Source organism: Anopheles nili, chromosome 2, assembly GCF_943737925.1.
Source record: "Anopheles nili chromosome 2, idAnoNiliSN_F5_01, whole genome shotgun sequence".
In the NCBI taxonomy this organism is placed as follows: Eukaryota; Metazoa; Arthropoda; class Insecta; order Diptera; family Culicidae; genus Anopheles; species Anopheles nili.
Genome location: NC_071291.1, coordinates 30,222,709 through 30,250,133, shown reverse-complemented (window position 1 = coordinate 30,250,133; position 27,425 = coordinate 30,222,709). Strand labels below are relative to the sequence as shown.

General features: G+C 43.4%; 1 protein-coding gene across 1 annotated transcript; it reads right to left on the bottom strand.

Annotated features, from left to right (window-relative positions):
• Positions 1-1,229: 1,229 nt before the first annotated feature.
• Positions 1,230-25,904, bottom strand: LOC128732205 (serine/threonine-protein phosphatase PP1-beta catalytic subunit). The gene is made up of 7 exons (XM_053825375.1): positions 25,853-25,904; positions 9,573-9,653; positions 2,711-2,842; positions 2,338-2,553; positions 2,114-2,253; positions 1,695-2,033; positions 1,230-1,615 (listed from the first exon to the last, which is right to left on the bottom strand). The coding sequence occupies exons 1-7, from the start codon at positions 25,902-25,904 to the stop codon at positions 1,508-1,510; spliced, it is 1,068 nt and encodes a 355-aa protein (XP_053681350.1). The 3' UTR covers positions 1,230-1,507.
• Positions 25,905-27,425: the final 1,521 nt, after the last annotated feature.

The window sequence follows — 27,425 nt, the reverse complement described above, 5'->3', positions numbered from 1 at the left end:
TCTCTTCGAAATTTATTCTCTCACTTTCTCACTCGCTTCCCGATTAACGTGACACACACTATAAGTCATCATCATAATCACGCCTATGCCACTGCTATTGTGTTGCCTATGTCTGCAGCAAAACTACTAATTCTTCCGTCTACTACTGTAGTTCTATTCAATGGAGTCGCATCGTAAGGACTCGTATTATCAACAGCATCACCTAAATGTGTCCTTGTCAAAAAAAGACAGTGCGACTTATTGTCGATCTGTTATCTATCACGCACATAAGATAGTTTTTAAACATAAATTAATGACATCAAAAACTATCTCTGAAAGTATAAACCGTTCATCCTACGATTCAATACTGTTATGATGTTGTAAAAATTCATACTCCAAAACGTATTAAACTATGTTTGCATTGCATTTCAAACAAACTATTGAACGAATAATTAAAAAATGTATCATAGCATCAATCAACTCATAATATATAAATTTAATAAAATTCAATTTTGTAGAGCCGTTCGAAGCACAAACAGAGCTTATTCGAAAAGGTGACTACTTCAAAAATTACTGCTTTCTAACTGCCGAAAGAATTTTGACGTTTTGCACCGGCGGAAGCGCCAAAAGTACGCAGAACAGGGACATTTGATACTACAGCCGGGCAATTGCTTCCCGTAGCTACGGTGATGGTGGAAGCAATCGAATACAGGTTCGTCGGTGCCGTTACTGGTCTTTCCCTTGACGAGCTGCTTACCCCAGCAGGATGTTGTTCCGGCGTGATCCAGATTGGTGTTGATTTTGCTGCTGACATCGCTGTTGAATAAGACGCTGATAGTTGTCTACTGGTACCAGCTGCACCCGTTGTTGCTACGCCGGAGCTAGGCGGCTTTTGCGCTACAATCGACGTTGGTGGTGGCGAAAAACATGAACGTGCGGAAGCCACATTGTGCTTTTTCAAATCCGACTCGTGCAATAGCTCGTTCTGCTGATACTGCGGAACGGGTTGGTGTAGATGTAGTGCTTGCAGTTGCATTACAGGCACTGACTGTATCGAAGGTGGTGGAGGCGGTGACGGCAAGGAACAGTCTTCCTCATCTTCACATACTCTCCCGATAGACGGTGCACCTGGCCGAAGCGCCGATGGCGTAGCGGGTCGTAAATGTGCACTGCTCACACCGGTGTCGTTGCACGGTAAAGATTCTTCGGTAAATACTATTGCTTTTATCGGTACGTTCTTCCGCAACGTTAAAGATGACGACGATCCAGCTGATGCTGACGTTGAAACACACATTGTTGTGGTGCCGCTTGCTGAATGTACTCGATCTTGGTCCTGGCGGTGTACTAAATTATTTGCTACGAGATCGTACGGCACGGAAGTACCTGTCAGCATGCTGTCTTCATCGACGTCTGCAGTGTTCGAGGCATTGGTGGTATTGGTGGCGGCGTTCGCCGACGAACTGGTGGCTAATGATGACTTTTTCTTGCTGCGTCGCGTCAGGTAGCGGTTGAGAATGGAGAGAAATTATTATTTTCGTTTATTGGTGGGATTCTGATTGCGCTGGGGTGTCTGCGGTCGTTGATTGTTCGTTCCACTGTACTGATATTTGGCCTTCTTTTCCGAGGGCTTCAAAATCTGCAATATACAAACGAATCAGTGACGAAAAGTGTAATATTCTGCATATGCTGCCTGTGCAGACATACAGTCTACGCACCTGAAACGAACACATTAAATTTGCGTCCACCGACATCATGCCGCCCGCATTGTCGAATTCGCCGCAATAGTTCGGAGCAGAGAACAAAGTCACCAGCGATCGGCGGGCGAAGAACTCGTAACCATCTTCAACGACCTGATGCGCACGGCAGATGAGATCCAGCTCATGAATAAGCAGAAACTTTGCCACAATATCCACACCGAAAGTAAAGCTAACACCGCGATCATTTTCGCCCCATCCTTTGACGTCCTTGTCCGGATCGCTCCACAGTAGATCGCATAGTAATCCCGTGTCGGGAACGTCTGTGGGTCGCATAATGCGCTTGATCTGCTCCATGTGCTGTAAGTAAAACAATATGAATTGATAACAATTAATAGTCATTTACTAAAATTCAGCTTACGTTCTTGTATGAAACTTACGTTCAAATCTGGACTTAAGCCGCCATGACAGCAAAATATTTTCTCATCAATGATGGCAGCAATAGGCAGGCAATTGAAACAATCCGTAAAAGTTTTCCACAGTTTCACATTGTATCGTCGTTTGCATTCATCATAAAACCCTGTGCATTCATCATAAAGCATTGCGAAAGAAAAATTACTATTTTAGACTACATTCACTTTTGCCGCAGCTTCTCCACATTTACCATATATCCTATTAATACTGGCACATTCGTGATTTCCGCGCAGTAGGAAAAAGTTTTCCGGGTATTTTATTTTGTATGCTAACAGAAGACAAATCGTTTCCAGCGATTGCTTGCCTCGGTCCACGTAGTCACCGAGAAATAGATAGTTTGCCTCTGGCGGAAATCCACCATATTCAAACAACCGCAACAAATCTGTATACTGTCCGTGAATATCACCTGAAAACATAAACACAGATAAGATAAACATCTCAAACATGTTAACATTTCGACAAAACTATCGAGAACGAAAAGATATACAAGTTTGAAAATGAAGAAGTCAAGAAGTTTGAAAGTTTAGAAGATGTAAAATTTCCTTAAGTTACATAGCGCATACCGCAAATTTTAAGTGGAGCCTCCAGTTCCAAGAGTATTGGTTGTTGTAGGAAAATTTCACGAGATTTTAAACACAACGCACGAATTTCTTCCTCTGGCATCGGTACCGACTTTCCCGGACGGCATCCTCGTACTGTAAATAAAATACAAAGAGTAATATATTGTGAAAATGTGACATTATCAATTATCTATCATATGATATTTATATAAATCGGTCAAAATATCATTTCGCCGCACAGAATCTTTTATTGTAAATAACAGTAAACCAATATATAAAAAAACGAGAAGGTTAATGAAAAAAGCAGTCCATTATCTTTCAGCTTCACAAATAGAACTTTACATAAATTAGCATACGATTTAGCAACAATATTCTACATGAACACTCTCTCAAAAGTTATAAAAACGTTTCTTTTGTTTTTTTAATTGATTAGATAGCAAATAATAGTAGTATTTACTGAAAATGACTAATACATATTTTTATAGAAGCATGAATTTCATGAAAGTAAAAAATTTTAAAAATATAACGAAACATTGTCAAAAATTTATCTAACGTGCAATCCGCATGCATTACAATCATGATCATTAAATGATGCAAAACGATAAAATGAAATTAAACCGAAGCTATCGTAAGAGACAAACGAGCATAGTTTTGATAAATTTATCAAAGTTACGACGGTTTGATGTTTGTATGGTTAAATTTTACACTCCCGAGTTGATACGAAAGGCTCCGCGGACGTCGTGGGAGAAAAAAAATACAAAAAAGATGCAAAGTCTAATAATATAGCAAAAATCGTACAGCGCTCTATTCATGGAAATGTGGGAATTTCATCGATGCATACTAGAATCAAAGATTTGTGAATTAGGCTCTGAAATACACCTACACTGTAATGAAGCATTTCCCTGCACCCTACAAAAGCTCTTTTAAACCAAGCGTAACATTCAGTCAAATTATCTTCCGCCCTTTCCGCGATGGGGAAGAACAATGCCGTAGCGGAGGCAGCCCGGAGCTTCCAGCGAAAACGCTCGTTTGCCTAGCATTAATGATCACGTGTTGGGATGCTGGGAAAGAGACGCTGAACGCTGTGTTTGAGAGACGTTTTTAATTGCACCTAATTTTCGATCGACGTTCATCACCGGTTGCAAAACGGGAGAAAATATAAGCGAAAAAAACAACAAACGTGGCTGCAAAAGCAACATCCATCTAGAAAGGGGGCGGCATAAGTCATGCACTAGAGGTAGTATTAAAATGGTGATGTCGGAGTCGTCGTTGATGTAGTTCGGGTATATATAATCGTCATACAAGCATCGCGTGAGCTTAATCGGATGCAGTCGTCGATCGAAAGAATTAATACTATCGGGGGTGAAACAGGTTTAGTAACAATAGCGGCAGTAGAAGTAGTGGTAGGAATTGGTGCGCATCCAATACTACAATAGACACCGAGATTGGCGATGATTGAATCGTGCATCTGGTGAAGGGAGCAATCTGTATTTAACATTACGAAAACAACATAGGTTTACTGGATTGAACACGAATTGAATTCAATCGAATGGGCAATTTACAATTTTTCAATTCGCCAATTCTAGTACGGATTACAAATGATCAATTTTTACTACAGAATGCACGAACTGGTTTACTGTGCTGAAGTTCCTGCACAAGTGGATGCAAAGAAATAAAAAATTAACATGTGTTTGTACAATATATATAAATAATTTTTAACAATAATAGATGGTTTCGTTAACCATACAGCAAAAGTGCTTGCAAATAGAAATTATTCTAATTCTAAGGTACACCAGATCAGTCATATACTATCAAATCTTTGATCTTCCAGTTTCTGTTGCTATTTCTCTCATATTCCGCATATGCCATACATAACGTGGTTCAAGGGCGCCGCTCTTATTGATGAAAATTGACCAATCAATCTCTGACTAACAAACCCGACACCATCCGAGACACGAACACACGCGGATATTGCCCTTCAACAGCCTAGAAGTATTTAGCTCCATCAGGCGTAACACTACAAACCATCATGAAACTACATTTAGACTAGCTGCGCGAACGCAGTAGATTGAGGACAGATGCAACCCAGAGAGGGGACTGTCTCGATGGAAACAAGTGCATCCACGGCGCAGTTCGAAAACGGTAGCAGCAACAGCAGCAACCTGTCTAATAAAATCTCTCACATGGCCGCGGCCGACGCTTTTCATCAACGATTGCATCAACGTTCCCTCTCACGAGGGAATTACGGTAAGTTTCCAAAGAAGGAATGTTCTACATTGCAGTATGGGCGACACCAGAGGGCCAGTACAGCAGGTCGCGGACGAGCTCATCGCGAGTCAAATAAATAAAAACAATCGAGCTGTTTAAATTCACTCGAGTGTAACACTGCCTTGCTGTTTCGGAGGGAACCAGTCAAAACCCTGACCATGAACTTCAACGTTACGGCACTGCAATGTCCTAAACCGGAGACGCGGCTCCGTTACTTCGATGGAATCTGAGCTTTTACGAGTTTATTATTTTGCATTCGCAACCTCTGTTGCTAGCCAGTATCATGGCAGCAAGCTTGAGATCGCGCACAAATGCCGTACGGAAGAAACGAGAGGCACTGGTCATGCTGAATGGAAATTTGCTGAATCCAAACACACGAAACTCGCGCCACCAGTGAATGCGCAATTCTCGCGTGATGACAATTCCGTTACGCTTCGATTCATGCACGCGGGGCGTCGAGGCGCAAGGCGAGCAATGCGCGTCGCAGCACAATGACGCAAGGTAAATGGGGAGCTCGTCATGCCACCCACAGATACCGCCCTAGCAATGGTTCGCTGGCGTCGAAATGGAATTGAATGTGAAATTAATTCATCCACATTATATTGTTTTTATTCGTGTTTGTCTTTGTTTACAAAGATGTGAGCAAAATTCACATAAAAAATGATAGTGAGCAAAATTCATTACATCAAACCAGAAACAGTCGAAATTTTCTTCCTAAAATCAACCATCTTCCCAAATTCGTACATAGTAATATTACCTGAAGCCGCACAATAACCGTTCTGAAATATACTGTACCAGATAAAAGCCATGGAACGTATAATACTAACCTGTAATGAAAATATGGGAAGAGAAAAAAGAGAAAAACAAATTGTTACTAACTTTGCTCAGGCGCTCGTGCAATAATTAAACATACTACTCGAATGCAACACACCTATTATATGCTATTTCATTAAAACATTACATCTGCGCACATTCAACGCAATACTCTAGCTACGATACTAATAGGTCACAGGAGTAAGGAAGATACCGAACAGTAAAGAAAAACGTATCTCGAATATTAGGAAAGGACGTACTGGTGTTATTTACTCGATGGGTAAATAAATGCCCTTGAAAATTAAATTACCGTACCGATCTTCTGTGTGAAACCTTTAAAAACTTTCCATAACATGCGTAAAATCAGCAATAGATTTTTGATTTTTTTTTGTCCAGCGGAAGACTTAGTTTTCATCTTCATCATTTGCGTTCTTAGCACAAACATTTTCACACAAATATCAAACTGAATAGAGATTGAAAAAATGTTCACCGCAGAGGAGCTACTTACGTAAATAATTATCAAGGGTTACATTTTACCAACATCAAACGTAAGATGAGGTAGTACATTACGTAGAATAGAAATACAAACAACACAAATGTAATTAAATCATCAAATATTAATATTTTATCTCGTATCCAACCGAAAGGCGAAAGAGATAAAAGCGTACAACTTCAACGTTGTTTAAGATAAACTTGACACGATAAGCAGCTGAAAAACAAATTAGCGCCGTGATTAGGTTTAATTTTCTTGCCACGAAATTTATGATACTCTTACAGCAAAGATATTTCTCCATAACGATCTTAGCATATTAGAGCATTGCGTAGGCTGCATTTATCTTGCCTCAGCACCATTATAAACCAATTGTCATAAAGTCTTCCATTCATCTTGACATTTAGTTTAGTTGTTAATTTAAAAGAAACATTCCATCTTAGCAAAGCTACGTCTGTCATATCCAGGAAGACGATGGAGGCGCCCGGTACTTTGAAGAGAAAATGGCTCTTATCTGTTGTTCGGGTTTGCTTTTATTGAGGCCTAACAACAAAGGATCACCATAGCCATTCACACTGAGTTTTTCTACGATACCCGCATTCTGTTTGCCAACAAAAAGTTATAACTCACAAACGCTTCAAGGTTTTCTCTATATACAGCAATCAATCATTCAACCAATCAACCCACGGAAGCACGCTACTCCATCGTTCTGATCCATCCCGGTTAAATTGTTTCCAGGTGAGCCATGTGATATAAAAAACAAACGTTTATTATCACTAGTCCAAAATGGAACCTCGTCTTGTAAACAGAGAATGGTGAAAATTCAAAGTTATGACAGTAATCTGATTATCAAGAAACCAGATTAAAAGTTCTACCAGCGAAATATTCTACCAGAAATCAAATCTTAATCATTCCTACAGAATAGGATAACGCTGGGGTTGAACAAAGCTTTTGACTAATAATCGCTTTAACTAATAATAGGCGTTTTGGTCGGTTTAAATTCCATTCAATTCGACTAACAGTAGTTAATAATTTACACACATTTGTTTCCTTGAAGATATCTTTAAATATTTATGTTATCCATTAGACATGTGTCAAAAACAAATAATTGTTGAAAAAAGGCATAAAAACGTACACAGTCGTCCACAATATTAGAGGAAAATGGAGACGGTGAAAGTCGCGATATATCTCATATGTCTCATATATCTGAATCCATATCACGGTAGGCCTTCTTCATTGACTCACCGCTTCAATGCTGAGTCAGAACGGGCACCAAACAAACGCATTTATCGAGCCGACCGATCATCCAATTAAGTCATAAACGATAATAACAATAATATCGCCAATAAAATATCATCGGCTGAAGCAATAACCCGTTCATGCACGGCACACGCCGTGGATGCCTTCGCGAACTCATCCATGGCCGTGACATTGACAGCTAAATCGGCAGCACCAACCGTGAGCCGTGCGAAGGAGAGGATGAGCATTATGCGGATGAAGGTTCACCCAACCGCGAATCGACCGAATAAACAATACGTCGTCTCCTCCTGCCTGCATTACCCTTTCCTTTGACTCGTTGTCCCTGTGACCGTGGGGCACGTGTGAGTAATGGACTCGATGCAGCTTTACGGCAAACCACTTGGAGCAGTAGCTCGTCGCAGTGATCCGCCGAAACGGGTTGGGGAGATCGAAGGAAAAAATCCATACCCTACTGGGGTGGAAAAATTTACATATTCAACGATCACGGTCCCAATTGGCGGGCGAAACAGAAACGCCCGGCGTGTTTGTTCATGCATATGTAATAGATGCCACCGCGCAACATGTTCATAGACAAGGCCATTTTTATCGTAACTCGAGGGTTGCAGTTTTAGTGCAGCATATGTTCTGCGTCTAATTGACATGAAAAAATAGGTTTGGATATTGGACAGGAATAACAAATCAGAACATTTTAATTGTCTAAAAGAGACAATCATGCCAATGCTGTATCGAACCATTAAGAAACGAACAGCGTCATCGATTGTAACTTTCAATTGCTTAAATGTAACTGTTCATACGTTTTAATATTAATAACCACCACTCAATATTCAAATCAATATTTTATAGAAGATGTAAATAATTCCCAAGAAAGAGAAACTCATGCTATTTAGACACAACGTCGAATGTAGACACACCAGGACGCCAATTTCATATCCAAGATACGTAATGATGACGAGCGGAACAGATCGATTCGTTTTCGATTTGTCAAATGCAATCAACATTTTGACGGAAATGCCCTACGTCCATTGAACTGCTCGGACAAGGCGCAATATAATCGATTAACATCGACGGGGTAAAAAACGATTACAATCCCTTCCACAGCATTAAATTGATTTATCGGGAGATAAATCGGCAGCGACATTGCTCAGCTTTTATTTTATTCACAATTTTCCACGTGATCACATATTTTGCTACTGCTGTCGGATACAATCTGATGTTAAAGGAAATACAAAAGGTTATATTTTTGACGACAATTCGATCGTTACAGTGAAGCTCTCCTTTAAAGAAGCAATATGTTTGAATTCACGCAAAGCATACAATAGATCAGATTATACAGAAAATGTAAAGAAATTGGTATCCAGTACATACAAATTGTAGTTACACTCAGCAAGGAGTAAGGCAATCCTTTTCGATAAACGAGTAAAACTTACTGAAAAAATAACTAACAGAGGAACACCTTCTACAACAAAACAAAACAAACAAACAAATCAACAAATACAGAGCTAATCAGAGTTACGAAATCGAAAAAGTATGTAGTTTAGTAAAACGAACATTAAAATGGCACCGCTTTTTGTAACGGTGGCAAAATATAGCGAGCAAGAGCAAAAGGGCGACAGATAGAAAAGAGAAGAAAGACAGGGGACAGAGACAACACACACAGCATGAACATACAATCAGGAAGAAGATAAGGAGCCGTACTAATAGTAGCAGCGAAACTCTAGCACACAATCAAACGTGTATATATCAAGACAACCGACAACCCGGGGGATAAGAACGTAGAACAGGATACGAACAACAAGATGACTAGCACATACTTTAACGCAAGCACAAAATTAGTTGTAAAAAAAAATCAAAGTAATAGGGCAGGTTGGGAGGACAGCGGATGGGAAGGAGGGGGGTGTCTGCGCAGCAAAACTAATCAAAATACAACCAAACGCTACTCTCGCAGTTTTGCAAAGTCGCAACACGACAAAACTGAAACACGCGTAACTAAAATGCACGAAACAGAGAGGAAAAAACGACAGGTTGGCGCTATACCCATGAAATCGTGCGAGAAGATGTCTTTCAGTTTGCCCTTTTTCCGCGACTCTTGTGCCTGCTGCTGCTGCAGTTTGTGAGCTGAAGCGCGGCGGATGTTGCGTGGTTGGTTTCGTATTGTGTTATTTTATTTCATTTTTTTTCGGTCGCGGCAAGGATGATATCACACAGCAGCCGTCACACGTCGAAACGAAACGATCACCACCATCGGCCGGAGGGAAAGTATAGAAGAGAGATGGATTAGTGGCGGAGATGCACGGTGGGCAGTAGTATTTTTTTAACATCGAGTGACGTTGTTGTGATTATTTCCATTCGTTGAAGACGATTGTGGATGGCGAAGTCCCGAGAAACACCCCAACAATTAAGGGGACAGATGGACCAATTGCACCACGACGAGTTTTACCGACGTACCGACGAAGCGAACATCGCCGAGCAAACGCGGAAAAATGCCGCAAAGAACATTGAGCGAAAGACCGTATTATTGATTAACAGCAGCCATATATTTTTAGTTTTGTCGGCATTTCGTTGTTGTTAAGCGTCGTTGAATAATTTATCATACATGATTTTTTTTTATTGTCGTTTGGTGTTACAGTTGTATTGCAGTTCGAAACGAAACGAAATCCAGAATTTTACAAAGCAGCAGGAAAAGAAAGAGAAAAAAGAAAAAAGAGAAACATAAAGAATAAATAAAGCCGAGAAACAGGACGATTGACGAGATGGAGAAGTTTTCATCGAGACGCGATCGAATTGATGATGGGAACACAAATGGGAAACACACCAAGCGCGCACACTGCGAAAGATGCCGATTGAGAAATGAAAAAAAAAACATAAATGTTTCTGCATGCCATATGATGGATTCGGTTAGAGTCAGAACTATATTTAACCTCAATATTGCAAGGAACGACTCGAGCATGCAACGTGTAGGATGGTTCGAAGGCGATAATCAAATTGCGATATGAAGCCGTTTAAAACAAGATACAACGAAGTTGAAAAAACAAAAATCCAACGTTGAATGAACGCTTCCGGGATTTACAACTACACGTAGCCTGTTAAGATACGGAGAGGTTCCCTAACCCACAAAGAGAGAATAAATAAAATATAAATTAAAATTTGAAAAAAAAAGGTCTTCTCCTCTTTCCTTGCTCTTCGTCTGACGCAATTTGGCGTAATTACCGTAGCTAAATTAAATTGTGCCCAAGGCACGTCCAACAGGTCTGCCCACGCAAGCGGACAATAACGATCCTACAGCTCTTGTGGCTCGTGAAAAATTCACCCTCGTGTTATCCTTTGATTAGCGAAAAACCTCCAAACGAACCCAAGCTAAAGGATCGAGAAGGCAAGCGGATTTTGGGCGAACCACCGGTAGCATAATTACAGACGATTTCCACCGCCTTAACTAACTCACACCAAAATGCGTGTCAGAACATGTGTGCGTGTATTTGCATAAGCTAATGAGCATTTATCCAAGGGTCGTATCGAACATCGACCAGCAAAAGCAGGCAAACAAAGGAAATCCACATAAACAATGTTCTAACGACTTTCTAATTCTATGTGATGCCAGTAACGAATCAAATTAATACGTCCATATCAGCGTCAATTTGAACTGAGCTTAAGCTTTCGGTTTCCAGCCGCCTTTCTCATGCCGCACAGACGCAAGCGAAAATTCAGCGCTCTTCACGCTACTCGGTTGTAAAATAGTGTGCCCCCTCAAGGCGGTTCGTCTCGAGCGTGAAAAAACGATTCTCAAATTCAATTTCCCGCTAAACGATGCGAACGCTCAGTCAACCCCTGCACGGTTGTGGAGTTTTCTCGCTTTAACGGGAACTGCGGCTGCAGGGCAGCCGATTGCTGCCCATTTTCCGGCGCAGCACTGCAGAGGCACCACGAGCACAGACGGCCCCACGTAACCACGTTGGCGAGCTTCGTCAGTTTAGTTATGGCAGGAAGCTGACTTGACAGCGGGCTTAGGGGGTACACACCGTGGGTTAGCGAGATTTCATTTACAACCTAATTATTGCGCTCAAATTGAACTGGCAAACCAATTTCCCGCACAGTCTCGCGCTTACTGCACACTTTAAATCCTCCATTTTCGATTCGATCCGGTCCGACACTCCAGCATCACCATCACCCACCGTCATCATCATCATCATCATCATCATCATCACCGCTGTCGTTGCGTCACACACCCATTTGACGTAGTTGGGGCGACACGGCGACAAGAAATTTCCTTAAATCACCCTTCCATAAAAAGAAATTACTTCTTCGCTTCGGAAAAGGACACAAGCCGCGGGGTGTGCGTGTGTGTGCGGACGGGTGGATGAGGTTGGCGGCTCTCGCAAAACTTGTTTATCAAATATCCGCCAGCTAATGGCGGCGCACGGTCCCGCTGGAGCAGGCGAAGATTGCCAACGAAAAATATGCCCTAGTGGGCCCGCGGTAAAGAAGCCAGGTAGCATCACGCTAGATGAGCATCGGACGAAAACTGCCCCCAGCGAGCTAGAGGAGCGAACTCGAGCGATATTGAATTTATACCCTCCCCCCACATCTCCCCCCAGGGCGCGTTCCGCCACTCTGTTAATAAATAAAAAATAACACCCACCAACGTTCCGTCTGCGTTGCTTTCCCGCAGGGCGTCGGATGAACCTTTCCCTTTTCCGGCGTTCTCGTTCTCCGGCTTCGCGAGGTGCGGCACATTACTGCACAACCGGATGAAACATTTTCGACGATCTCCACCTGGTGGCGGTGTCGTGAAATGAAACCGGAACCGGATCATTTACCGTATCAAAGGTGATAAATATGTAACATTCGAGTGCGGCTGTCCGCGCGGGCGACCGTGGCACGGACGGAATCCATTTTCTTCCATGCCCTGATGCTCGGAAACAGCTGCTCGGCCGCTCGGCCGCTCTGCTCGGCTTATATTACACATTCAACTCGGTTTTATGGTAAACAAACTTCATTTAGATTGCGCAGAACAACCGTAATCGATGATGCAATCGTCTATCAAGTAGTTTGTTTTTTGCTAATTAAATCAGAAGCAAACGAAAGAATGGGCGCCAAGCAGCTATACAATTTTCTTACGTCCAAAAACCATGATCACAATAAATTTCAAAAGCTAATAAAATTAAATTTACTATAAATAGTTTTAAACGTGACTTGCAGAATGATTTGCCGTTTTCGGTAATTACAACAACCAACCGGTCAAAGGACAACGTATCAATCAGGGTTGCGAGCACAAAACACCAATGAAACTCAAACTACACGCAATTGTTCCTCATCGTGCGGCTACAACCATCACTTCCCCGAGTACGAGGCCTGGTTTAGACAAAAATAATTCTCTACCGTATGCTTAAGCTTCCGCACAAGCTATTATTCCGCTGCACACGTGCGGCACAATTGGCTCTGTACGCACGCGGCATCCCTACATTAGTTGGTGCTTCCATTTATAATCGTTTTTTTCCTCTATTGGCTTTACACTGCCTACAATCCGGGGTATTAGTATGCATTCGTAACAATTAAATCGAACTCGGTTCTCACGTGCATGCCTTTCAAGTCGTTCAAGCCAGCATTGTTGAAGCCGGAGGTTCCCTTTTCCCGATCATGCATTCATGGTTCCCCACGCTTTTCCGATCATGCAAAGGAAAGTCGACTGCAACGTGCCGTCATCGTATCGCAACACATCGTTTGATCGCAATCATCTAGCGAGGTCCACTAATTGTTTGACTAGCAAATAAACCTATTGACTTATTTTTTGAGCTCGTGCATTGACTACCGACACTGCTTTTGATCACCAATTGAAACTTGTTCATAGAAAAGATTAGCGGTCAATTAAAAGTTTGTCAATTGTGTTGAGAAATAGCCATATATCAAGTAGACTGAATTCAAACATCAATCTAAATACTTAACATCATCCTTTATCGTCATATTATTATACTTATCAATCACTATGATCGCGTAATTTAAACTTTTGCAATTCTAATTTTCCTTCATTTTTAAAATTTGTACAGTGTATTATTAAAGCGGACCAATTTAACCAATCCAAACTTAGATATAAACAAAAGCAAAGAAATTTAATCGGAAAAAAATAAAATACCATTTAAAAAACAATCCACACGACAAACCACATCCAACACATGAGGGCTGCAAATCGAGTGAAATAATTGCCACATCACCAGCAATCAAATATGATCGATAATTGTGATTGCAGGACGAGACGGCGTGATTTTGAGTGGCATGTTTACACCAACACTAGAAATGCCATACCACCTTCCTATTGCATCGCAGCTCTACAACATTCGATCGGAAACAATTTTGCTCAATGTACTTAGATTTTCACGTTCGCTTTACTCTCTTGTCGATAGCAACCGGCTAACGTCGATAAATCCATTCAAGGGCGTCATTTCCGCTGGGTGCCAGGACGAACACAAACTGATCGACCTCATTCGTAGGGACCAGGCAGGCGGCTGGGTCGAAATATTTGCACCCTGTCTAGTTAAGCAAACTACCATCATCGTGTTACAAAGCTCGCGTGAGGTTATAATGAAGGTCAGCGAGTTGTTCGAGAAAATCCTTTAAAATTCACGTGGAAAATACACCAACATACAGTGCCACACATCGTTCAAAACGAACGTTCAAAAACAAGCCAAAACACCATCAAAGAGCTGTGATGTTCTTTCCGAAGGTGTGCGCAATGGCCTGAAAAAATCGCGCTCCGTTCGGGCGAAGCTAAAATTAGAGTAGTAATAGGTTGCATATCTCCCGTTGGCGAAACCTAGTTAAACCATTAAGCAAATATATACCACCTCCCAAGCCAAGCAGAAAGAATAGATGAAAACTAAGAGTAAGTCATCGTGACATACATTTTTCTTCCCCATATCTTGTTGTTGGAAACGGTTGACACATTTATTCACAGCATAATGATCTGGCCCGTATGGTGGCCTTCTACCCTACCGACAGAAACGTCTCCTTTTTTTAGGTGTTTAATGATGATACTGAGGGTTCTGAAGTAACACGCTGCAGTTTTTCCTGCCACACACTGTAGTGCGGAATTTTGTATCTTTATGAAAATTTCCTTTCCATCGTAAAGCTTTCTGTTGACATTAGAGATGTTTCATAAACTAATGTGAATGCACCCAACCCCCAATCAGTAAAAAGGCTCGCGTTATATAAAACACTGTTTCATCGCACGACCTAACCATAAATATTGATTAAATAATCTGGCTTTAGATTTTTTGTCCGCGATAATAAGAACCGTAAAGCTGTAGTGTGAGTGGCCTCGTGCTTTGGTTTATTCATTCATCAAGATATATTGAAGGGAAAATTAAAGAAGGACGAAAACTAAACACTGCTATATTCATCAACTTCGAAAAACAATGTAGCGCGTTAGTAAATTTAATAAAAAAAACTAATGATAATGTTCTGTAGTTGACCATTCGTATGTTGTTCGAAATAGTGCATCGCGTGCTACTAGACTTTAGTTGCTATTTGAATCAAATGCAATCGTATTTAATAGCAAATGAAGTTTTCTTCATCAAACTACCGGTCCCTTAGGAAAAAAAGTCCGCTTTTCTGCGCACAAATCCACGCGCCACATCGTTTGGTACATTTTTTTCAACATCAAAGCAAAAAAAAATCCGGCAACCATACAAACCGATGAACAAAAAGGGCAAGTTTGAAAGTAATTATCTACCCTTCGCAACTTTTTCCTAAAAAACTTTGATATAGCGCTTGCACGACTACCAATTGGGCTTCCAATGCCCCAACCGGGAAAAAGAAAAAAAACAGATGCAGGGGTAAAAGCGCACTCCAACACACACTTTCCTTCGACTGGTAAGGTCAACATTATCCGGGTGGCGTACGGGAAATGAAAATACATTAAAATTGAAAGCTGCTTACGCCAGCGAAACCGTAACCAGCCCTTCATTGCTAGCGTATCGGATCGATCGACGAGAAAATGAACGTAACAACAGTACATCGAACGGAATACTAACGTAAACATCGGCTCAGTTACAATCCAGGTTTGGTAAAAAAAGGAAGCATCAAGCTAATTCCAACGTTCATGCATTCGTTCCTTCACATATGGAGCCCCTAACTTGCATAATCTGCAACACCAAGAAAGATCAGATAGGAAATAAAAGCATATCGATATGCCATAAAACTCAATACCAACTCATTATAATTCCACAGGGCATCATTACCAAGCGTAGCCAAAGCGATAACTATTACAGACAAGCCGTTTAAGTGTGAGCTAAATTAGGTACTCCATCTCAAAAGCTTTTTATTGTAGAATTATATGCACCACGCGAAACAGCTTTTGCCTCGCAATGTTTCACTTTCTCTTTGCAAATAAAAACAAAACGGTTCAATCGATTCCCCCACGATCTGGTCAGCAAACCCATGTGGGAAGGAAGCAAAACGCTACTCGAAAATGCGAAACCGACCACAAAGAAGCCATTGAAAAGTGAGAAAAACGTGATTTAAACATCGGAACCCTCCAGCGTAGGGAGGGAAAATGCGGCACCGCGGAAGAGCCTACCGCTCACTTGGCTTCTGGCTCAGAGGTGCTTTTATATTTTAGTTATATTTTCCAACCACCACCATCTCTCACACTCCGCCATCGTTCACAGTGAGTGTCATGGTCAACGCACAAAGTCGTTCGGTCCGGCTGAAGGAAGGTGGAAAAGCGGAAAAGCAGTGAAAGCATACTGTGGAGGGTGACGAATGGGACCATGGAAAACTGCGTACACTACTCCGGGTTGCAAACTGGAAGCCCAGAGAATGAGCGGAACCCATTGTGTTCACCATCTCCCAGGACGGACGAGTCGACCGAGGCATCGCAAGGAAGTCCTATCCTTCCTTTCGTTGAAGCACCAACCGTTTTCTACGGAGCCATTTCAAACCATTTCGTTTTCGCGTTACGGCCCGAGCCAACCCCAACGGTGGGGTAGTGGTTGTGCAAGGCGGTTACGACGACAACGACGACGACGACGACGGCAACGACGAAACGAAAAGCTCTTCTAGAGAAGTTGGCTGCTGTTGCTGCCAGGAATGGCAACCCCGCCTGCGGTCTCACCGCCCTATGGCGCGAGATATCGATTTTTCACAACGCCAACCCACCGAGCAGCCCGGGAAGCGTCATGGAGATAAGGATCGAAGGCGAGTTGGTAGCGGAAAGGACTGGGTTTGACATTTTAAATTGCATTAGCAGTGCGCACGCTGCATTGCATGCGCCAACGCCCGTGCGATGGAGATTTGCGATCCGATGCCAAGTGCCGTGCAAGGACGCAGGATACCGCACTCTGATAATGTGCATCGTGGGCAACAAGTAGCCTGTCAGCACCGGAGAAGGCGACGGCCAGATTCGTCACGTTGTCCGTCCTTCCGATGCAAAGTGCACCGATCGATCGAACCCACATCATCAACCGCGTCCTAAAAGGCGTCCTTCGAAGGGCAACTGCTAGGAAAAGCATGAGTTCAACACTCACACACGCACACGCTACTCCTTATCGGGGGCACAACCCAGTTTCGAGCCACACGAAGGCAAGAAGAGAAACTGTTGAGCGTCTTTTGCTGGCTCCCCGAGGAGCCTACTAAACGGGGCGTACCAGTAGCAAACAAACACGATGGCGCCTTTATCGCCATCGAAGCAAGTCATGGCGTGCATTTTTCTCCCCATTTAAGTTTGTTTTTTTTTTTTTCGTGTCAAGGACATATTAGATCGGCCGAAGTTTAGAGGCGCAATCGGGAACGGCACGGGGCAACAAATCAGAACGAAAGCTCACGAAACGGGGCACACGGGGTGTAATGTAATTATGCATCAATAGAACGCGCAGCGTCGCAAGGAGAGCCACCCGTGCTGGCCCATTTACGCTATTCGAGCGCGAGTTCCGCCGGAACTCGTCGGTAAAAAAGCAACCGCCGGAAGTGGGAAACTAGGCTAATGGGCAAAAGTATTTCACTGCCTCGCGGGTGTCGACCTAGAGCACACGAGATTTATGGAGCTTCTAGCAGGGACCCACCACGCCACTGGATCCCTTGATTCTAGCTGAATGGAAATTAGCCCTTTCGAGAGGAAACATAGCGGCGATGTACGGTCGGAACCGGGGCTGTCGGGAAACATCTTGAAAACATTGCCGCAAACAATCATTACCATAAATCCGTCAATCAGATGCAAACTCGGCGGTACCTTCGTCATGGAGTGGAATTTATCAACGAATTAGCGAGAGCATACGTTCGTTCTGAATGATTATTTACTCTTCCATGTGTGTGAATTATATTAACCCTTTTGTCTTTGTGTTTCTTTTGTTTCATAAATGCGAATTTTTCTTTTAAAATAAGAACAACAATGAACAGAACTACATTTTCCTTATTTTGAGAAGGGAATGTACATCTTGAATAATGTTATGGTTTGAAACTTAAACACGTCTTCACCACTTTTATCTGTACATTAAATTCGCATCCAAACGAACGTTATTTAAAGTTGCTTTCGTACTTAATTTAGATTAATACCTCTTTGTCCACTCAATTGATAAGGCAAGCACGCCACAATAAGATGCAGACAACGACTATGCCAAGGCTAGAGTTCTATAGCCGTTATAGAGCCTTTTCCACACAAGTTTGTTTGAAATTCATCAGCAAACTTTTAATCACCCAGAACGATCGATTATTGAGCCAACAGTTGTTCCAACAAAAAGGAACTGTGTGCGAGGGATGATCTGGCTAACACGCCTAAAGGTTCATGTTTGCACGTGCACCGACGTCACGTTTTGCTTATTAATACCACACGAAGCTTGTAAATGATTCACGGCCCACGTTAAAAAGTGCCGCAATCTGCTCAATCCACACACACACAGGAGTCGGTCTGGTTTGGGTTTGCTCTGTTGCCGTTTACTATCCCTCTGTTACTAGTTAGTAAGTAATCGATATCTTAATGAATTTAAACGGCTGCGGCTCAAGTGGATGGACCTAAGATATTATTGAGATGTGCTCAAGCTTGGTTGGCGCTTATCTGGCGAATAATCCCGCAAGCAGAAGGCCGAGAATCCCGCTACATTTGACCGATATTTACTGCTCCAAGGTGAAGCGCAAGAGCGCGATAAGATATCAGTAAGATATTGCACGTTCAGCACCAGTACCAGCTCACGACAGCTCATCGTACAAGCGCAGATAAAAATGTCCCATATGAAGCATACAAATTCTGGCCATATTGAAGCATTTGTTTAATCAGTTATTTTAGAGCTTAATTAATTCAAATAAATATTTCATTGTTAAAGTTCTAATGTATATATTCAGAAAAAACGTCGTTTGATTTGATATAACAAGCAAATTACAAGCATATATTTGTAAGAAGAGCTACCATTTATGTCGTTCCTGGCGCAGAAGAGAATATATCAGTAGCTAAACCATGCCCGCATTCAATCAACCCCACTGAATCGTACAACCCATCCAAACTTCATCTCGCCGGTAGATTGTCGACGAAACGTGATCGATAGGATCGAAATTAAACCAAAAGGCTAAAACTACCAAAAAACCCCCGGCTCTTGCATCACGCACACTCGGCTTGTTTGACGAGGAGAGCCGTGAAAAAACTATTTTTGGAACCGACGGCCAGCATTTGCCAGTGAAAATTTGCCACTAATATACACACGAGCGGACGCGCGTATGCACAGACAAACACACGCGCACGCTAACACGTCTGCCTTCCCTTGTTGCCTTCGTATGGAGCGAGATTTGGAAGCAATAGGCGAAAATCGCTTCAAACGGCCCTGTAGCTTTCCACGATGAAGGCAACCAGGGCGCCGGGAAATCCCCGTACGACAGGGCGAGAATGGGTGAGGAAATTATTCGACGACAGAACGGAAACATCACGCGTTGCCTCTGGGGGCGGTGGAAAACTCTTCGTTGATACCAATGCCAACCAGACAGGCGTTAAAAATAGAAATCCATTACCCATTGACATGTTTCGTGCTCACAGGATCCGAGAGAAGCCGGAGGTTTTGGGAAATTCGTTTGGTGATTTTTCATGCTCATTTACTGTTTCTGTGTTTCTCTCTTTCTCGCCCTATACGCCACTCTTCCGTTTTCGATATAAACGGAGCGGTCGCGATTTAGTAACATTTGCCAAAAAAATCTAACCTCAACAACGCTGTCATTGCACTGGAGCTGATGCAGAATGCGACGTAAGCTCAAGGATGACGTAAATTTGTGTTTATTTTAATGCCAACTGAATGACTGGTATCCGTTTCAAAAACAGCTCAGCAAGTGAAAACCTCCCTGCACGAAGGAACGAGTTTTATATAATAATAATTTAAAAAAAAACTATCATGCCGTGTAAAAAGTAATTCTTCACACTAAATTTAACCGACCTAGCAACGACGTGTGCCTTCATTGCTAAGATAAATGACTTCCGCCTGACCACATCGCGCGCACGAAACGCGAAGTGTGATAAAACGATGGAACGAAAATTGACTATTAAATATTGAACGGCAGCCTGCCACTCGACTGCTATTTGTGGACATCACTTTCCAGCCAAGCACAAGGTGTGAGACTCGGGCGCGTGCACGCGCGACCAAGGCGGAAGGCAAAAAAAGCTTCAAATTATCGTCGGCATCGATGGGGGTGTCGAAGGAGAAATACAAAATAAAAACCTCCTGAACTAACTCCTTCCGGCGTATCGTTTTTCTAGCGTGTCCAATGCTGTATCCGGGCGGTATCCGATGTTTGGTCACTGATTTCTCACTGACCGTTCAATCGGTCGATGTGGATTAACAAGAAATAAACAAAACTTCTTCCCAGCTGGAGCGTAGAGAATGGTGCGTCGATCGTTTCCAATATGACCACTCGGAGTTTACTATTTGCACGGGCCGAGGGTGCTAAACTTAACCCACGTTCTCCATCTCCTTCGAGGATGGGAGGTTGGGGAGTTAAAAATAGATATCTCGCACGGTACAACAGAAGGTGTTTCAGACGTCGGAACGGGGCATGTGATAAACCAACCGTAAACATGTGGCATTGAGATCAAATAGTAGTATCCGAGAGGAGCAAAAAACCGTTGCAAATAATATCCTTACGAAAAGGGCTCCGTTTGATAGACAGCCAAGAATAATGCATAATAAAACAGTCAAAGAAAGTCAACCCATAAATCATCCTGGTCTCCTTAAAAAAAAACTTGAAATAACAAAATGAAACGGCAAAAAATATCTCCTTTGTGGCACATAAATTCTATCTCGAACAAAACAACTCCGCCCCGAAGGAAACACTCTAAAACACTAAGGTTTCACTCTGTTACCTACCATAGCATTTGCACCTGCAAAAGTACGCAAGCTCCCACATCACTCATACGGCATCGTTTGTTTGCTTGGCAAAACATGAGTGATTTCAGCTTCCAGTTAAGGCAAACACAACTATCCCAACAACCGCAAACGTGAGTGAAAAATCTCCACAACATACATCAAAAGCATCGTACATGATCGCCACATCGTCTCATCTCGACCCATCCATTTGGCTTTCCGTGAAGGCGTCCCATTCAAGCATCTGATAAGTTAGAAAATGGATCAGTTTCTTTTGGCTTTCTGGCACGAGGCTCTCAAACTCGTATGCGCCAATGCCCAAGTAACTGACTCGCACGACTTGCTCAGGGAAATGCTCTTGCTAGCTCCCAACCCATAGGAGGAAAATATTCTGATTTATGCTAACGAGCACTTTCACTGCCGGTACGGAGCAGGAAATTTGCTGTCTACAAATGAGATAACGAAGCCTCCCACGGCAAGGATGCGCGATGATAAGAATACAGAAACGACGATACTTGCAAATCTACAACAAATTTGTTTTCTTTTTATATAGATAGAACTTACATACAAAGTTACAAGGAATACATAATCGACACTTGCTCAACCACTGCTTGAAGCTTCCCGTAGACGTGCCGTATTTGGAACAAAGAAAACAATGCAATATCGTGTTTTATGTTCGATTTTTGCGGCTTTCTGAAACAAGCAACACGTCTCCACATTTGCCCAACGGAACCGGCTGGCATCGTTTCATCAAATCGGCGATCCACCACTTCAGGGTCCCATAGTCCAAACTCCCAAAAATGGATCATTCCAAATCGGTCGCCTTCAATGGGTCGGAAAGCCAAACAATATTAGGGAGAGAACAAAAAAAAACAACACTTCCATCCCGAGCAATGCGACGGGATGGGACATTGCCGCAAATGGCTCGAGCGGCAAGTAAAACGGTTCCATCGAGTGTCTCTCGAGCCCCGAGGGTTCCCCAAAGTGGCGGAGATATCTCTTCAAAGCCTTTTTATTCGTTCGCCACTTCGTTGCCATCGTTGTGCTCCACACCAGGCATACTCCTCACTAAGCCGACAGAAAAATGGCAACACTGGATGGCAAAATTCAATAGGAACGAACAAAAAAAAAACGATGAAATTTTCATCATCGCTGATTTTGCGTACCGCAGGAAACCCATTACGAGCCATTTCTAATTTGTTCTGTCGCAACTAACGCACCAAACGAGAGCCAATTCGGAGCGAAACAAAAAAAGACAAATGGCGCTGCGGGTTGATGCGATAAATTTAGCGCGGGAAATTTGGCTTACCGTTTCCGGATCGATGGAAACCAGGCTAGAAGGTTTCCCATATTGATTCCCTTTATTGTGCCAATGTGTTAACATAATGATTTGCCAAATCCGAGGTAAATTCGAATCGGCGTGTGGCGATGCATGACGACCTAGTGCTTGAATAGAAAGTTTGGAAACATCGATATAACTTTATCCATGCTTCCCTCTACATAGAAGTACACACAGCTTCTGCGGAGAATACACCAAAATAGACCCAAAGAAGCTTGACAACATTATCCGACACATACGGATCTGACTATCTTGGAATAAAATGTTAGCGAGTGCCAATTCACCCATCGTAATCAGATCTGCTGTTTTGCACTTTGAATAGACAAAACAAACGAAGATTTTGCCCCGATCGATCGCGCAGCGGTGCCATTTTAGAATGCCTATTCCACGCACTTTACGTTCCTTGGTTTCGACTATGGTTTAATTCAAATATTGCTTCGTTTCCGAAGCCCATGGGAGGGGTGTTACCATTTAGCGGTACACCGATCGACCTCAAATGGAACAAGCACGCAGACGAGGCAAAAGATGCAGAGAAAAACTAAATCCCCACACTCCAGCCTCCTTAAAGGGAGCAGAAAAACAAAGGAGAAAAATAGGCTCCAAAGCTCGTACAGTCGATGTGGCGGCAGAAAAGCTGAAGAAAAACGGTACTAAGGCGGCGCCGGCAGAAGCAACTATGGAATGAAATTAACATAGAATGAGCTGCAGCAACAACTTCCAGCCGATGATGGATTCGGAGGCTGGAGATGGTGAACGGAAAAGGCAGCGAAATCAGATCATCATCACCCATCATTCATGCGCCGGAGTGGAATGGCCCATTTTAGCCGAAGCGGCTAGTAAATAAATTTACAGCCAACCTTCTTGCATTCAGCCTACACCGAGGGGTGTATATTTAACGTAGTTCTCTCGTTCACCAATTCTCTCTATCGTTCTCTCTCTATACTACATCTTTGTTCATATGTTTCTCTTTCTACCAATGCGATCTTTTTCTCTGCCATTCTTTTCATCATCTTACAGTAACATCGTTCACCTTATTTCACAGACCGAGAAAAAGACCATTCATGTTCGCCTTTCGTTTGGGGTTTTCTTCTGTTCATATTCTTCCCGCCCACCTTTCACTCCGCCTTGCAGCTAAATTAAAAAGCTTACCGACGGATCTAACGGATTCGCGGGCGGATGGCGAAACATTCATCACCTGGCTCGGCCGATGGATGATTCTTAATTAGAGCTCTCCTTGTTTTTTATCCCTCTTTCATTTTCCAGTTTTCGATTCATACCACGCACCGCTAAAACTGGGATGCGTTTCAAGGATGCGTAAATATAGAAATAGATGGTCTTTTTTTACCTTTGCTCTTATCGCTTTCTGTAAAGAATGAATAATTCAAGGTACTCTCATAGCAGAGAAAAAAATTACATTCCATTCTCAAGAAATTTTCTGAAAGATAACAGAAAATGTAGCACCAAAAGTACAAGCTATGTTCAAATCAAGCTTAATATTTTTGAGCAAAAAGTGAAATTGTTTAATGGAAATATTGACGTTGATTGACATTCTACGTTCAATAATGTTTTTCAGTTGAATTTGATTCCGCTGATTTGTGGCTGTTGATTTTAGTAACTATTATACAGTTAATATACATTATAAAAATTATGTTTCACAACCCTTATAAGCACTCATTTAAAATTAATTTTAAGCGAAAAAATCCCTAAACACATACTAATTTTAATGTCAGACTACTTGAAGGATTAGCATTTTCATTGTCAATGTCAATGCCACCGATTATGTAGAAGGACAAATAGGGCAGCATTAGATTAGGGTATCACAGAAGCTTCCAATGGCTGTTTCTTGTGAGTCTCGTTCGAGGGCGAGAGAAGCGAATGCGTTGGCAATTCATCAAGCATTCATATTCAATCCTCCCTCCCTCCCCACAACCTCTCTCTCTCTCTCACACACACCTGCTCGAATACATCAACCCATCATCCGCCAACAGTTCGCGCCGCATCCGAAAATAACAATTCGAAAGCTGTCACCATATCGATTGGCGCGATAAAAATATTCCCCAATCAATTGCAGTCAATAATAGAGCGAAGATACCCAGCCACTCGCACACAAACCAAACCCTAGGGGGTGGCGGCTGCGCTACATTAGCGCCCCCGAAAGCACGAAACGGGCGGCGCGTGGAAATAAGAAAAATAAAACCCAACCCCTATCACATCTCCGCTTCGGCTTTCCCTTCCACGTTACGTTACACAATCGGTCGAGTGGCACGGAAAGGAACGTCGACAACACGGCACAAGCCCCAGCTTTTTTTGGCCATTGGAACCGAACTAGCGAGTTCTGACCGGGGCGGTGGTGTTGGTTGGGATTTTATTTGCGACTGGTGATCCTCAAGGGACGAACCACCCGTCCGGTTGTTTACATTCGAGCACATGGGACCCACGACACACGCCAACAAAGAAAGCACCACGGGAAAATGTTCGTGGAAACGCGTAATGAATCGCCATCGCTTGGGCATGAAAATGATGGGGAAGGTTGGGGGATGGAAACGGTACCACCGCGAGCCATGCTCGCATGGGGCCGCCCGAATCGGTTAATCGCCGAATGTCCACGCCCTTTGGTGAGCGAAAATGGACACCCGACGATGGGCGGGCAATCAAAGGGTTTTCTACCGTCGCGCGTGGATCGATTGTAATCACCAAAGAGAACCAACCGCCGGAAAAGGGCCTTCGATTGAACGATAACGCAACACATACACACCCACACATGCGGGGGTTGCTTGGGTGAGCCGCATCAATCGACCGGGCGTAACGAGCATTTTAATTATTAATTTCAGTCCCGGCGACAGCTCACTGACAACGCTCACGGAGGGCAGAATACCAAGGGACGGTAAAAATGACCCGTTGCAATCATGCCACGATCAAGGAGAGCTTTTACAAACGAGTCTGTGTTCATCCCATTGATTATTAACCTGAAAGTGATATTTTTGTCCCTGAAGGTACTGAATTACGCATGAAGGAGACTAAGCTTCCATTTGGTTCTCATACGGTTACGCTTTGAAGAAGAGAAGAGGAGAAGTAGATCTAATTGGACAAAAGAATAACTCATAACGATCAACACATTAAAACAAATCTAGCTAAAGAAATGATTAGACATAGGAAGAACAGCGATGAAACGGAACACTAGATATGATCGAGAAAAATGCACGACAAATGCCATCACGATCGAAGCGAGAAGTATACACCGCAGATCTTCAAATGGTGTTGTTTGATAAAAGGACGAATCTTTCGCCTTAGGTGGGGACGACATGACTAATGCAAGGACAAGGTTATAATGGTGTGATGGATGGGAGTAGATAGGTATCAAATGGAAAAATGTAATTGAACAAAAAAAGCGCACAGCTTTTACACACACACGCGCACGCACACCGAGGATTTCAATGCTAATGCGTGTGAGGGAAAGGAATACGTCTGTGCCTGAAAATCCTTATGAAAATTCTGCACCCCACCCAAAGGGAATGGCCGAGTTGATGGTGGAGTGAATATTTTGGTTTAGTTCGCTACCACCCTTTTCCGCGGGTGATGCCAATCATACCCCATGTCTTGTTGGTGGGGATGTGTCTTGAGTGAATTAGGAGCTAAGAAGAGGTACGTATGCTCACCTTCAAGCAGCCGTTGGATCAGATTGTCCACGTCCAGCGTGTATTCGCTCATTTTCGCCTTGTGTCCCGTGACTCGCCGCTATAGTGTGAACCGCGAAATCCTTCGCACACGCCGCTGTCTCCTGTGGCCGATCGATTTCCCTTAGGTCCAACGGAGCACGGTAGAACGCAATGGATGCCGTTCCGTCCTACGGACAAGTGGTCTCCAGGTCCTGCACCTTGACGAGCTCTGTCTGCGACTTTATCGACTTCACACACGTACGCGCTACTTGGGCCCGTCGGTGTGCCGCTTTGGTAGAGAGTTTTGGAAAAGCGCGAAAAGTACTGCCGCTTGACGAACTGCACCAACGGCTACTGCGATGGTTGGCAGATGTTTTTATTTTCCGGATCGCAACCACTTACGACATCGCACTTCGGACAGTGCGATGATGCCGATGATCCGCTCCTGTGCACCGCACCACACACAAACACACACACACACACACAAAATACACGCGCGCGCACTCGTCTTTCGCACGTTCACTCGACCGACAAAGCAACCTTTGCACGTCCGGCCCAAAAGTAGGCTGACTCTTGCTTCCTCCTTTCTTGAATGAAGTTTGCGCGCACACGCTCACTTGCCGTTTTTTTTGTTTTTCTTCCCTCCTTTTTCCGCTCGACGTTTTCCCGCTCCGTTGCGGGAGAGCGCGATGGGAAAAATTGTGCAAATATCAAAAACCACACACCGTGAATCCCGCCGGTCGCGCTAAGGCGGTACCCGGTTCGCTGTGTTATTAATAAAAAGGCCCTCACGGGGCTGCACACACCGCACTTGCTGTTGGGAACACACAGGCACCGGCCAACGCACGGGGTTTTGCTGCTTCTCTTCACGACACTCCCACGACACCTTCACCGCCGCCGAGAGGCGGACTTTACGCTTCCGAAAAAGGGGGGAGAGATAGGGTTTAAGGTTCACCAAAACCACCGACCAACCGGTTTAATCCTGCAAAAGGTAAGGGGATTATTCACGCTGCGTACGAAGCGCCGGCCCGTGGTTTGGGCGAGTTTACACGCGGATGTAAGCGAATTTACAAGGATCTTGTACGTACGGATCCCGTACAGCAACCCGGACCAAGGGGAGAAGAAATGAAACATTTTTTTAAATAGCTACAACCACTCCCCCATCTCCGAGATATATGTTTAGCTTTCCCTACAAGCCCGCAAAGGAAGCTGCCAACCGTAAGCGTGCGCTGGAAGGCGCGCATGGGCAGTTGGCTTTGACGTACACACACACGCACGGCTTCCCGCCTTTTTCGTGCGTAACAACCGTCATCATGCGTTGCATGCAGTTGCAGCAGCGCATTGTAGGCTGATTGGGCAAGGGAGGAGAGAGATGACGCGAAACAGGTGCCCATCTTGTCGATACAACAGAAATGCAATAGACCAAACCATGCACCAAAGGGTGCGAAAGAGAGCGAGAGAGAGAGAGTGAGATGCATTTTCCTTGGTTGGCGCGCCACAACTCCATACACGGGAGACATTTCCACCACCAATGCCCGAGTAGTCGACGCTGTGAAAATGAAAAGCTGTATTC

Coding starts and splice junctions, on each gene's coding strand:
- LOC128732205 (XM_053825375.1), bottom strand. CDS start 25,904: ATGAGCGAATACACGCTGGACGTGGACAATCTGATCCAACGGCTGCTT. Junction 2,843..9,572: donor CTTCTCGCACGATTTCATGG/GTATAGCGCCAA, acceptor TTTTATTTACAG/TACGAGGATGCCGTCCGGGA. Junction 2,034..2,113: donor GCTTAAGTCCAGATTTGAAC/GTAAGTTTCATA, acceptor TTTTACTTACAG/CACATGGAGCAGATCAAGCG.